Genomic DNA, 15,039 nt, shown 5'->3' on the forward strand with positions numbered 1-15,039 from the left:
TGAATCTACCACAGTGCAACAGTTGGTTAATTGTGGTTCCAATTTCCCCTTTCTCTCTATGATAATCAACATAAACACAACTTCTTATACCAAAACGCTCCATTTTCTAGAAACTAATAAATCAAGAATCTCCATAACTTACCTAGGAGCACAGCAGGAAACAAATATATCTTTCTAAGGCCTGTAAAATCTTGCAAATGGAAGAACCACAAATAGGGATCTATCAAAAGCAGCCGTATTGTAACCAAAGTTTAGGGATCGAACTCCAGTGGCAACCATTATTTCATAAATTAACATGGCCTGGATAATGCTGAAAAAAACATGAACTCTAAAAATTTAGCATTTTTTTTTGCCTAATGAGATAAATGTTCTGATGGTGCAAAAAAGAAAAAAGTTACATCCAAAGCACATAGAATTTAAACAAAAGTAAATCCATTTGTGGTGACCTAGCTTTAACATCGAACACCGTTCATCTGTGAATAGATTTCAACGTCTTTCTTTCAATTCTTGCAAAACACAAGTAGATGACCTGCCATATTGACTTTAGACAGAGGAAAGAGGTTTTTAAAAATAACTTTGAATCTGCTCTTCTCAACAGTCAACCATGACCCTTTATGAGCTTGTGGCTTTGTGTCATTGTGTGCTTGTTTTATTTGAATTCAGAACACAAGATATGACTGAAAAGGACAAACTTTATACCTCAACCTTGATTTTATTCCACAGTCTCCAAGATGATGTCATTATAATTGTCCATTTGGATGCTTATGTAAAGGAGATCATTCTCATAAAACTGGAATAAAACACTTAAAACTCCGAACAAATAAAATGAAATAGGAAAAGTCACGAGTAGTTCATCTGATGAGGCTGTCTTGAAGAATTTGACTCAGAGTTCCTAATCCAGTTTCTAAAACCAGCCCTCCACTTTTGCCACAACCTCTGGAACACTACATAATAAATAGGAAAACCATGAACTTTGGGGCAAGCAAATATAATTCAAGTCCCAGTATAAAGCATAAATATCTAAGATGGAAGTTACATACTTAATATTTACAGAAAGTTAATAGATCCTTTAGAAATTCAGTTTCTTCATCATTCAAATTTATTCTGAAATATTAAATACGATGTTCTTGTACAATTATACAGTGCTTCAAATATAGTGAATACTCAGTAATTAGAAGAAATGTAACTAAATTTTGATTTAAGGAACCAGGCTTGCATACAGGAAAGAACACTGGTGTTATGGGGCAATGAATTAATCATTTGGTAATGTAGTTCTCCAAAGCAGATACTCGTGAATCTATTGAGATACAGCAGATTGCAAGGCAAGGAGATAAATTGGATGATTTCTTAAGGTTCATCTCAGCTTCTTTAATATAGCACATTCAGAATTTATCAGGCAACTGGCTAACAGGCTACTAAACATGTAATTTCTGTTGGCTCCCATGACCATAAAGCCCAAGATTAAATACTCCCATTCTCTCAGACATAGAAATACAAGGCAAGAGCTACAGTAAGGCAATATCAAAGGCAAATAAATAGGCAAGATCAACAAAAGAAGAAATAAAACATAAGGAAATCAAACACTTTAATACAACCATTTTTGCAAAGCATAAAACAAAACCAAGTGATAACAGAATCTTATTCACATAAGCAATAAACTCACTTCCAAATTACTTAATATAAAGCAATAGCCCAAAGTGAGAATGGTAAAGCAGACATCAATTACCAATAGAGCTTGTACTAATATTGTCATTTGTTCAGAATGAAAGCCCACCTGTCTCTGACCATGAAAACCATGGAAATCTGTGAACCTTGTGTGTGTGTGATGTCACCGCAAAAAGTGAGAAAGTTGATGCAGTGATGCAGGTGATAATTTCAGGCAGAGCACTTTTAATCATCACATTTGTAAAGAGTTTTATGAGGGCTTATTAAAGTTCATCCAACCGATCTTAACAACACCTCAGGCTCTCAGTGGGAGGACTAACATTGGCTTCTGTGTCCTGCTTTTCCTTGCCTGCAGTCTCATCCCAACCCCACATCTCACTTTTCAGTGAGTTCACAATCAATTCAAAGCAGGCTTGCCTGCCACTCAGCATCATCATTAGCTGCAGAATTGGAAGAAGAGGGGCTTTTGCAAAAACTACAGGAGACTCCCAAGTCAACAGCCTGAGGAAAGGTGCAGAGAGGTAAAGAGGTGAAGGTGAAAGAGAAAGAACAGCTGCTAATTATGTTTACCACATCAGCCTCACCTTGCAGGAACACACAGAACACCTGTCTTCTCTCAAGGTCCACACCTGCCCATTGTGCTTCAGTCCCCCTTCATGGGGACAGTCACCAGAGCAAGAGGGCCCAGAGGGGCAGAGGCAGTCAAAGCCCCCTGCCAGGTTGATGCAGGCAGAATCATTCCAACAGGTGTGAGTTTTTAACGCACATTCATCGATGTCTGAAAAACAACAAAGCACACAGCTTTAAATGTATCCAAAGGGAACTGAGAAAAAAACAGACATTTACAACAGCATTAACTAATATTATTAATTATTACCTGGTGCCAGGTACTGTGCCAAGCTGTGCATTACCTATTTACTCTGCAAGGCAGCTCTGAGTAGTTAGGATCTTTTCTTCTGTCTATTTGGCAAATAACAGATCTGAGGCTCACAGAATCAATGAACATATCCACTTTAACACAGCTAGTAAGAGGCTGCACTGTGAGGCATCTTCATAAATGCTAGGCTCCAATTATTAAAATATCCAGTAGCAGCCATAAGCTTGTTTTAAGATATTCCTAAGAATTATTCCTTCCAGAGACACTATTAATCCATTAGCAGCATGCACATGCCTCATGGAGATCTGGATCTTTTAGAAAACGTATGAATAGTTTAGTCACTAAGTAGGAACAAATATGTCACTAGGGAAATCTTGAGTCAATTAGGCTGTGCCCAGACTCTTGGTCCATAGTTCAGAGTAAGAGTAGATACCTTGCCTAATCAAAGCCAAGCAACTTTAGTGAACAAGCAGCATTTTTGTCATCACCAAACAGTATCATAGCTACAATAGTGTATGACACTGATTTGATTAAAGATATGAAAGATGCTTTCAAAAAGTGGACAATGTGTATTATGTAGAAACTGCCTACTGTTCCCGTTTAAAACATTAGTTAGATAACAAAATTAAAATATAAATTGTGAAAAAATTGAAATACATGCAGTTTTTCTTTGAAAAAGTTTTACATGCATTTATTTACTTTTGTAATTTTTGTTACATTTTATTTAATATATAGACAGCAGATTTCATGAATGCTGTAAGTACAATTCAATGAATACAAGGTTACATTCTTCTACCCCCTTTCTTTCTTTTTCCTTTAATTTTCTTGCAATAGCATATATCAACCTTATTTTGTGATCATAGGCTCAATGATTCTGCAAACAATGAGCTCTGAAAATACAACATAGATTGATCACTGTTCTTCTGGGGTATAGACCAGGTTTATAGACAACAATCAAATCACAAGATATAAGTGTAGCTTGATAAACATTAAGGCTTTAATATTTTATATGTTAGGTACAGCAAGTCAGAGAAAACATGATAATTATATTTTTGAATCTAGCTTATTTCACTGAACGTAATGGTTTTCAATCCATTTGGTGCAAAACCAGAATTTCCTTCTTTTTGGGGGCCAAGTAGTATTTCACAGCATATTTGAACCACATTTTGTTTGGACTGTCATCAGAATGATGGACATTTAACTTGGATATATATCATAGGTATTGCAAATTGAACTGCTATACATGGTGGCAGAAGATATAGAAAGCACTTTATATGCTGAATTAATACCTTGTGCATATTACCAGGAACACAATGGATAGATGAAATGAAACATTTATTTTCAGATTTCTGAGGAAGTTCCAGACTATTATCAACAGTGGTTTAAATAGTTTACACTCCCACCACTAAACTTAGGATAATCTTTTTCTCTACTGCATTGTTTGTTCTTGAGTTTCTTGAGCTCTTCATAGTTTTTGAATGTTACTCATTCATCAATTGCATAGTAGGCAAATGTTTTCTTACATTCTATTAGTTATATTTTCAGTTTGTTGTGGGGAGCGGATTGCTGAAGAAAGCCCCGCGGTGGCAGCTGTGGCCAATAACCCAGGACCGGCAGCTGCTCTGCAGAGTGGAGAGAGGAGAGCTGGTCTTGCCAGCAGGTGAGGCAAATTTGCCTCCTCCCCAGGGCCTGGCCAATCAGGTAGCACCCAGTGGACCCACGGGGAGAAAAGGATATATAAGCAGCCTGCTTTAGGCAAGAGAGAGCTACAGGAGAGAGAGAGCTACAGAGGACGGACGGAACAGACGATGACGACGACGACGACGACGACAAAGAAAGACTGGTTGGAAGAATAAAGTGGCTCTTGAAACAGAGACTGGAGTGTCGGGTGATTTCTTCTGTGGGATGGGAGACCCCGATAATTTGTGGAGTGTTTCACATGCAGTGCAGAAGCTACTTAATTTAATATAATCCAATTTGTCTGTTTTAAAATTTTTTCCTGTCTATGCTTCTGGGGCCTTATTCAAGAAATGTTTGCCTATGCAAATATTTTTAGGTGATTCCCCTAGGATTTTTTCTTGGAGTTTGATGGATTGAGATGTTCGTGTTTGCTCCTTGAACCATTGTGATTTGAGTTTTGTACACTGTGTAGGACAGGTTTCTTGTTTGATACTTCTGTATGTGGCAATCCAGTTGTCTCAACACCATTTAGTATAGACTATTCTTTATCTAGGGATTATTTCAGCTTGCTCATCAAAGATTAGCTAGTTAAAGCTGATGGATGAATTTCTAGGGTTTACTTTCTAGTCCGTTGGTCCATATGTCTGTTTGTGGGTCAGTATCGGGCTTCATTGCTGTAGTATATCTTGAAATCTCATATTGTGATGCCTCCAAATTTGTTTTGTATTATTAAATTTTGCTTTAGCCATTCAGGTTTCTTGCATCTTGTTGATTTTTTGGGGGGCATATTTTGGCACATCTTTTGAGAAGAATTTGGATTATGATTTAGACTGATCCTATAAAGTGTTATTTCCAGTAAGGATATTTCAATGACATTGATTATTGAAATAAACCAACGCTGATTTTTTTCCGTTTTCTTGTATACTCTTCTATTACTTTCCTTAACTTTTGTAATTTTCAGTGTAGAGATCTTTCACAAACTTGGTTTAATTTATCTAAGCAATTTAATTAATTTTGTAGCTATTATGAATGGATTAACCTTAATGAGCTCTTTCTCAGCCATGGCATTGTTTGCATATGCAAAGGTTATTGTCTTTTTTGTGTTGATTCTATATCCAAAATTTTGCCAAACTCTATAATGAGTTTCAGTAGTATCTGCGGAGCCTTTTATTCCCCTATCCAAAGGATCATGTCATTAGGAAACCGGTATTATTTGACTTCCTCTTCTCTCATTTAGATCCCTTTGATTTATTTTCCATGCCTAATGTCACTGTTTAACAATTAAGGAACTATGGAAAATACTGCTGTGAGTGGACATCTTTACATTTTCTGCATATGTTGATATGTTGATATATCAAATACATTTTCTGCATATATTGATAAAATCATATGGCCTTTCTTTTTAAATCTGCTAATGTAATGGATCATATCTGCTAATTTGCCTATATATGGCTATCCCTGAATCTGAGCGATAAATGCCATTTGATCTAGGTAGATTATGTATTGTTAGATTAGATTAGATTTCTTTTTTACATCTTTGCATGTCTGTCAGCAGTGATATTGCTCTGCAGTTCTCTTTGATTTATGTTTTTCTGGATTTGTTATTAATATTATCTTCATAGAAGGAGTCTGATGGATTCCCCTTTCAATTGTTTGTTTTGATACTTCACAGGTATAAGCTGTTCGTAATACACATTTACCATGAAGTTTTTACAAGTCTCTTATATTGTGTGGTGTTTCCACTGAAAGATGGGGAGGTATAACGAGTCCATTTAGCCCATCCCTTCAGTTAAAGCTCCAATGATTTTAATGACATATGGACCATAATCAAGCCTCCGAAGGCTTTGTTTTGAACCCTTTCCCAATAGTCACTAAATTACCTTATAAGACATTCAGTTTCATCCTTAGATAACAGTTTTTTTTGGAAATGTCTTCTTTAAATTGAAATGAAATATATGACTCAGTATCTGCTTTGATTCACAGTAGTGCCTCAAACAACATTGAGCAATTCCAGCAATATCTCTACAAGTTAATTCTTTTTTTTGTTTATTTTTTTTTATTGTTTTTAATTTATTCATTAGTTTCATTGTATTATGTGACACAGTTTCATAGGTACAAGTTAATTCTTTACAAAATCTATATTCGTCTTTGTTCCTATCAATTGTTGCCTCATAAAGAATTTAGTCAATGAGGGCCCAGTGCGGTAGCCTAGCAGCTAAAGTCCTCGCCTTAAATGCCCCAGGATCCCATATGGGCGCCAGTTCTAATCCCGGCAGCTCCACTTCCCATCCAGCTCCCTGCTTGTGGCCTGGGAAAGCAGTCCAAGATGGCCCAAAGCCTTGGGACCCTGCACCTGTGTGGGAGACCTGGAGGAAGTTCCTGGCTCCTGGCTTCAGATCGGCGCAGCACCAGCCGTTGCGGCTCACTTGGGGAGTGAATCATCAGATGGAAGATCTTCCCCTCTCTCTCTACTCCTCTCTGTATATCCGGCTTTCCAATAAAAATAAATAAATCTTTAAAAAAGAGAATTTAGTCAAGGAACCATGATTTCTCCTCAGAAAACCATGGAAATGCTCCAAAATCATGATGCCTGGATAACAAGGCAGCCACAATGAGACTTCATGAGCTTTCCTAGTGAGGAGATCTCCTGGTAATGCTGTACCACACTCACTATAATTGATCATTTTCAGAAATCTACACTTCTTCAACTTTACTCACTTTCAAATACAAGTGAACTGGATGTGAGAGCTGGGTGACTCCTTTTTAAGGGCACCCTCTTATTGTTAAATAAGTGATCATTATGTATACAACATTTAACATGTCACATTTGTATGTTAGTATTCATAACTCTTTTAAACAATATCCACTAAGCAGTCTTTTGAACACTAACATGTAGATATCATAATAATGACTTAATAGTTTTTTCTGATTCTATGAATGTAAATATTGAAGCAAATTTGAATCCTTCCTTTTCAAGTTAGACAGGTCCTAATCTGATTTTGATTTACAGTGAGCATTCACCACCTTTGAATTCCTTTCATAGTAAGAGTTGGTGAAAAATGGCTTCGTGTTTAATTATATAGTTCCTTGGAAAAACTTTTCCATTATTCTCACTTCCTAATTTTTGGTGAATATGATTTAACAAAAATAGTTTTTGTTTTTCTCATTACATTTATTACCTTCTATGTTTTCCTAGGAGATAAATATGTGCGTGTGTATGTGTGTATATATATACACTTAGTCAGAACTTAGGTTTCTTTAAACTGTTAGTTCAGGCTTGTCTACTGCTCATGTTCTCCCTCATTCAATTATTTCTCAATATAATCTCGTCATTTTTTACTCTAGGCACAGTGAAAACTTTTTTAAAAACATACTAGTGCCTCCTTCTTGCCACTGGATAGATTTAATTAGTGAAACGCAGAACCTAGGCCATCTGAGCTCTGTTCAGCCAGATGAGAAATGCTGATGTTAACACCTTCCACAGAAGAATGTTGCTCTAAAAGCCAAATCTGTCCATGCCACTTCCTCTGCTTACCAACTGTTTCTGCCTGATACTTACAATGGGAGGTTAATGTTTTCAGTATATCATATAAACTGCTGTTTAACACCTCAATGATATGTCTCCTTCCTGTTTTTATTCAAAAGCTATGAATATAAAATTTCAAATAGAAAAAATAAGTTAAAGGAATCTATTGCAAGAATAATGATTATAGTTAATAGCAATGCATTGTACTTATGAAGATTGTCAAGAAAGTAGATTTTGAGTGTTCTCGTCAGAAATATGTATGTGAGTATATTCATATGGTAATTACCCTGATTTAACAATCGCATCATATGTGCAGATTTCAAAACATGTTATTCACCATAAATCAGTTTGGCTTTGATTTGCTAACTGAATACATGTTCATGATTCTCCCACAAACAGGACTTTTTGTTTTCCATGTATGTGTCTTGTAACATATGTTTTTATCACTCTATCTCTGAAATCCCTTGGGTCAGTTTAAACTAGAATACAGTAAAACAGCAACCACAGTGAAATCAGATGGGAACTCCCAACCCTCTCTTTTCAGTGTTTTATTTTCTTGCCAAATGCCTGAAGACAAGGGCAGAGGAAGTTCCATTAACCAAGTACTCTAGAAACTGAAAGCGTGATTTCAACCAACCCACCACTGGCTACAAAATAATCTATTATTTATAGTTTCTTTTACATATAATCCCCCAAATTGATACATGATATCAACACAAATATGCCTTTTCAACATTTGGCTCTGTTGCATTTACCAAGTTACACACATATCAGCAGAGTTCCCTTCTTATAAATTAGAAAATCTGAGTATAAGGACAAATATAACTGTGTGCACAATAAAAGCAGGGTGCAAAGCCAAGATTTGCTGTTTCCTCTCCAGAATGAAAGGATTTCACAGTTGAATATAGGAGCATATTGCCTACAGAGTTCCATGTAATTGCTTTACTTATGACACAGAAATCTAATTCTGCTTCCATGCAATTTAACAGATTTATGGAAAGCCAGATGTTAGCAATTATGGAAACTGACATTATTCATATTCTTGGAAAAACAGACCTGTTTGCTCTGCACAAAGCCAACCTAATCTATTATACGTATCCCAAGGCATCCAAAGAGAAGAAGCACCCTATTTACATATTGCAACTGTTCTCTGCTGAGCAAACACAAAGATACTCACTCATGGGACTTACACTAATAATAAGACAGGGCTCCCAAAGACAAAAGGGCAATGAAACAAATGTCATGCAAGATAGTCTTTACTCAAATCTATAATCATTACAACGTATTTTGTTACCTTTATTCTCTTATTGTAGATAATGGCTCTGAAATGTCCTTGTATTTCCCCTTATAAATTCATTATTTAAGTGCTTCATGTTTGAATGAGAAGTTTTTTCAATAACATTCCACAGCTAAGTTTGCATTATAACAGACATTCGTGTATAGGTACTTTCATAGTTCCTAAAAGCCGTTATTACTATACTCAGTTTTGATTTAAAAAATACAGTCGTGTCTACTCTATCTGGTTTCTCCTTTGATTTGAGATTTATAGGTTACTCGGACATGTTAGAAAATATAATTTAAAGATGTTGATACCAATGTAAATCAAACCAATCCCAACTTAGCCTCAAACAATTTTCCTACCTTTGGATAAAAATGGTTCTGAGACAAGCTTTAACAATATAACAATTCTAATGGCACCTGCCTCAGAAACTGGAGTTTCTACAGATTGATTTCTGACACCAATGGGACCTTATCCTCCCCCTCCAGGGTTTGCTAGTAGCTAGATCAAAGAAATAATATTTTTTTCATTACCCCATATTCCTCTTTCTGAAATAATTTTCACAACACATCTATTTTCACTGCTAAGCTTGAAACAAGTGATACATCAGAAAACAAAATTTAACCTAGGGTTTTAAGAACCAGCTGTGTGTGTTCTGACTTGGAAATCATTAACAGACATTAGCAACTCAGAAATGAGAGCAGAGCTTGGGGGCTTATTAGTGATAGACAAGGTAGAGCACAGATGTCTCTTTCTCCAATAGCTAAAACAAAGTTACTTATTTTACACTGGCAGGGAAGAAATTATGGGAAAGAATCTATACACTTCACATCTGCAAACTATCTGAAATAATTATGTAGCGAAATACGAGATTGAAGTGATTCAAAAAATAAAAAGGCTAATGAAATTTTAAGCTGACAAGAGTTTCAGGTGAGTAGTAAATTGTTAATGAGGACATTGTCCAATGTATTGGACACCCTGCTTTTGAACATGGAATTTGCTTTAGAGTATACACCATGGAAAGGTTGACACACTTAGGCCACATTAAAAACAATTCATCAGGTGGGTCTCAGGATAGGGTGTCTCATGCCTGGATCCCAGATGCCAGCCACCACGTGCACGTGGTGAGCTGTCACCAGGCCTGCCTGAGCTCCGGGGGCTGCTCCCTTTGGGGTGAGTACACCAAGGGGGTAAAGTCTCCATGACTGGTCACGTCCGTCCAGGGACCACCCGCCGCCCTCACTGGGTGGTGAATGGGATTGGGGAGGGGTGCGACCTTGGGCCTGGGAGTTTAAACTTCCAGCAGCCTCCTGGCTGCTGGAGGGTCTCAGGATGGAGCGTCTCACGCCTGGATCCCAGACGCCAGCCACTACGTGCACGTGGTGAGCTGTCCCCGGGCAGCCAGTGTACCATTTGGTGCCAGGCTCCACCTGCTAGCCACCCGGCTGGGACCTCTGGAGTTTTGGTTCCTTGAATCGCTGCTTAGGTAGCTCCAGTTTGAACCCACTGTGCTTCTGGGAGGTGAATCAATCCTGAAGATTTCCAATGACAGTAACTCTTCCTTTGAAGAGCTTGTAATTACTGAACAATGCTGACCACCAAACACCAGTCCATGCAAAAGCTATGGTTCGGGGCTTGTCCAGCAGAATCATACCCTGTTACCTGACATGATGATGGATCAGGAGAAGGGTCACATTATGCAGGGCCATTACATTAACTAACACTCGAGAACCATATCTGGGGGTAGATTCTATGGAAGATTTGTGGGCCAAACCCTATGGAAATTCTAGCCCCACTGGTTAGCTCAAGAGTTGGGGTGGTAATGGACTAAGCTAGGTGTAACCAAGGAGCCTGCCATTAATCATAGGAAAAGGAACCGACAACAGTCTGGACCGGTCAAGGCAGCAGCACCGAAACGTGCATCCTGAATAGGGTGTGAGGTGGGCTGGGCTACAATGTTCACCAGTTCATACAAGACAAAATGGAAGGCCAGACTTCGCCGGAACCTGGCCTAAAACCCAATGGCATGTATGAGAACTGGGTCTGGGGTGGATTAAGTGGAGGAACTTAGGAAACTCCCTTGGCGAATCATGGTTCCCGCTGGTTAATATGTGGTCCAGACCTTGGGGTCGGAGAAGTTGGGCATAGTAGCTCCAACAGCTGGCCAATGTGTGAATTGGTGGACTGGGCAGGACTGAGCAAACCTTAGCCCACAAGCAAAACTAGAGACCAGGATGGAGCACAGGACATGCTGAGCTAGGCTCATGCACCTACTGGTTTGCGTGAGCCAGGAACGCTAAGCCACAGTGTCTAAGGCAGAGGTCGGGACAGGTGAGGGGCTGAGCCAAGCTGAGTCAGAGCAACCACTGGCAGGCACGTGATCTACGGCTGGGAACAGGCCTGGTTGGGGAGCTCAGGGGACAACCCTAGCTGGGTTGAGGTTCCCACCAAGGGGCGCGTGGGCTGCAATGGGGGCTGCGTCCTGATCAGGATATGGTTGCAGTCTCCCTTGGCACTAGTGTGGACTGGGATTGGATGCATTGAGCTGGGCCAAACTCCAAAACCCTCTGGTGTCCTGGATGACCAGGGTAGATGTGGAATGGACTAAGCAAGGTCTCAACCCCTAATGAGCCATGTGTGAGCCATATGTGGGTATGGATGAGCTGTGGCTGGGCTGAAACATCCAACAGCAAGAACCAGTTTGGGTTGAAGGCCAGTCAGGAAAAGCCACTGTTCCTGCTAGAACAGGAGCTGAACTAAGTAGTGCTGGTTCATGGACCCACTGGTACGTGCAAAATCTGGCACTGGGAGAAGTTCTGATGGAGGAGCCTGGGCAACTCCTCTAGCAAGACACAGACCCGGCAGGTAAGCGCAAGAAACGTAATAGGAAACAGCCCAGAACAGGCCATGGGAAGTTACCCACTGGTATACATTTTGCATGGGTTGGGAGCAGACCAGGCTGAATCAGTTCTCATCATCCACTGGCAAATCTGAGCACCAGAACAGTGTGGGTTGAGCCAGGTTCGGTCATCACAAAATCCAGTGCACAATATGGAATGCCAAGCTGAGGTTGCCTGTACTGGATGCGACCACAGCGCACAACCAGCACACATAAGAACCAGGAAGGGTGGGGGCGGAGCCAGCAGGGGAATAAGGGGTGGTTCCCTTGCTGGACAGCTACTCCCACTGGAGAGCATGAGCTGGGATGGGGGTAGACCACACTAAACAGGTCTACAACATCCGTGCACCGCAGGTGGACCAGATCAGGGAAAAATCAGGCTTACTGTTCCTACTGGTGCAATCTACAATTAGAGTGGGTGGGGGTTGTTGGGGCTTAGCCACAGCATTAGCGGGCAGAAGCTGGCACTGGGGTCTAATTCTGCCAAGTCAAAGCATAGAACTACTGGGAGAATGCATAATCCGGGAGTGGCATTGGCCTGGGAGGGAAATAGTGGGCTGCTCCCTCTTGGGTTACCACTTCCACGGGAGGGCATGTAAACTAGGACAGGGGCTGGGGTGGCTTGGCAGACACCCAACAGCATCTGTGTGGGTTGCATAGTGGAGCTGGTTAGATGGAACTAAGCTTTAATTCCCTGTGACATGCACGAGAGTCAAATGGGGTGGGGGACAGACAGGACTGCTGCTACACATACTGGCAACCCAGAGTAGGGGGTGGGCCTGGTGGGGGTTATTGTGGATTACTCTAACTAGGCTGCAGCTCCTACTGGTTTATGTGAGGGTCGAGTATGTGCTGGAAAGAACAAGGCTGGACTGCAACACCCATTGGTTCCAGTGGAAGTTGGGGCTGAAAACAGAACCAACCCAGCGATTGCAACCACCAGCTGATTGGGGCGATGGACTGTGCTGGGCCCTGTGCTTGCTAGTACATACAAGAATCTGGTCTGAGAACACCTCAGACAAAGTTTGTTTGGAGATCTCCCCAATCAAAATGCGGGATTCAGAACCCTAACCAAGAAAAGACAGAAGACAGAACAGGTCAATCAACCATCTCAGCTATATGTTGGCAGCAAAATACTGGGCAAACGGAGTCTCTATGATGGACTATGTCGATCAGTGGATTCTTCAAAGACCTCATCATGCTTGGAGTGGCAAGATTGGCAGCAATTCATAACTGGTGAACCATCAAAACCACTTGAGCAAGAACCTTGGAGCATGCCCCACATCCGGGACCTGGGGTTGGTGGGAAACTGGGTGGGCCTTCTCCCTTACTATCCCCCTTTAAACATGAAGGAAACAATATGGAAATAATAGTCTTACCCACTTTCCTATAGCCCTTGAACTTTTTTACCCTAATTAACTATGTAAAGATTGTCAAAAATATAATAATAAAAAAGAAATATATATATAAAAAAGATTTGAACCCTAAAAAAATAAATACAAAAAATAAAATTAAAAAAGAAAGAAACTTAAAAAAATAATTCATCAGCACAGGGAGGGTCCCATGTCCAGCTGTCTTTAACAGGAGATGAGACGTATAGTATGAGGAGGCAAGCTACAACATGAGATATAGATAGGTAACTTGTGGGAATTTCCAATCAATTTCCTTCAGACTCCTTTTTGCTCTCTGTTCCAATCTCCAGTCTTTCTTGAGTCAGGCAGGGAAAAAACCTCTCCCACAGCGTAGCTCTCATAGCTCTGTGTGTAACTTTGTTGTTCTGCCACAAGTGCCCCACTTTCCTTTAACTGAAAAGTCTATCTTTAAACATGGGGGAAAAAAAGACATGCTGGGTCAACACTTCCTTATCTAGTTCTTAGACAAGTCTTATTTCCTGCCTTCTACAATTAGCAGCCACTTCCATTTACATATCTTCATTCCTTCCTGAATGTTTGTAAACTGCCAAGTGAATCTCTCTTCCATACTCATTATGAAGTTTCTCATAACTTGCAAAACCATTACCCTTGTTTAATAACATGGAAACAAATATCTATTGATTACCTCTTTATGGCTTAAGGTTCTCTCCTAGATGTTTCTCAGATACAATAGCACCCTGTCCTTGTCCTAGATGTTCATTTAATCACTAATAATTAGCATTCAGTTAACTAATCCCCCCCATATTTATTGAGCATCTACTTTGTGCCAGATAAACTACTAAAGGCTTGGAATCTTATAGATAAAAAGTCAAATTCCTCCTTAAAAGTACAGTCTGTGAAGTTTTTCTTGTTTCACATTCCCCCAATCTTCACCTCTGGACTTTTCTCTTTCTCCTCAGTAGGGCCATTATTCCACTCCAATTAATAGCTTAAACTTAGGAACACAACTGCCATGAGCACCTGTTATTGCAATCTTTTGTTCTGCTTGCTGGACCTTGAACACTTTTCTGAGACAGGTGACATGCATTGTTAACATAAGAAAGTTCCAGGCACATTAGAACCTGTGAGTCACCTGACAGTTCCACTGATCCAATTTATTAGTTGTATGATTCTAGGAAATTTGCATAATATTTCTGAGATTTAATTCTATTGTTTGAAACAGGTGGATAAAAATACATCTCTGTAATAACATGAGTTTGAATAAACATGTAATAAAATGTTTTCCATCAAATAATTGCTTCAAAATGATCACCTGCTTTTACTGTTTTTCTTGATTTTAAAATTTCTGCATTATTTTCTTTCACAGAGCTCAGTTCATATCACAAATTCCACATTCACATCTCTTCAGGATATAATCAAATCTTTACCAACAGCCTTGATTTCTTTTATGTAAGCAGCCAATACCTCCATGTGTTTATCAAGGATTTTCACTTCAATTCTGATTTCTCATGCCAATTCACACGGTTTTGATCAATTCACTGGACATTCAAACGCAGCAATACTAATACTCCAAGCTTTCTTTGAGGCTTAAACTCTAAAATTAAATAACTAACATTAAAATAACAATTTTCTGATACTTCATGAACTTGCCTTAGTCACCTATTACAAATTTTACTTATAGGATATACAAATGCAGGTGCAGAATGCTGTGGACAGCGTTCTAAACTAGTCAAGGTGGTT

At 39.5% G+C, this 15,039-nt stretch overlaps 1 protein-coding gene across 1 annotated transcript in view; it reads right to left on the reverse strand.

The window, feature by feature from the left end:
• The window catches only part of NELL1 (neural EGFL like 1), an 860,846-nt gene that overhangs the window by 11,809 nt on the left and 833,998 nt on the right, over window positions 1-15,039 (reverse strand). Inside the window, exon 17 of the mRNA XM_058663250.1 lies at window positions 2,250-2,443. Within this exon, the coding sequence (XP_058519233.1) occupies window positions 2,250-2,443 (194 nt within the window). The remainder of the gene's footprint in view (window positions 1-2,249; window positions 2,444-15,039) is intronic.

Source organism: Ochotona princeps, chromosome 4 (assembly GCF_030435755.1).
Source record: "Ochotona princeps isolate mOchPri1 chromosome 4, mOchPri1.hap1, whole genome shotgun sequence".
Taxonomy (NCBI): Eukaryota; Metazoa; Chordata; class Mammalia; order Lagomorpha; family Ochotonidae; genus Ochotona; species Ochotona princeps.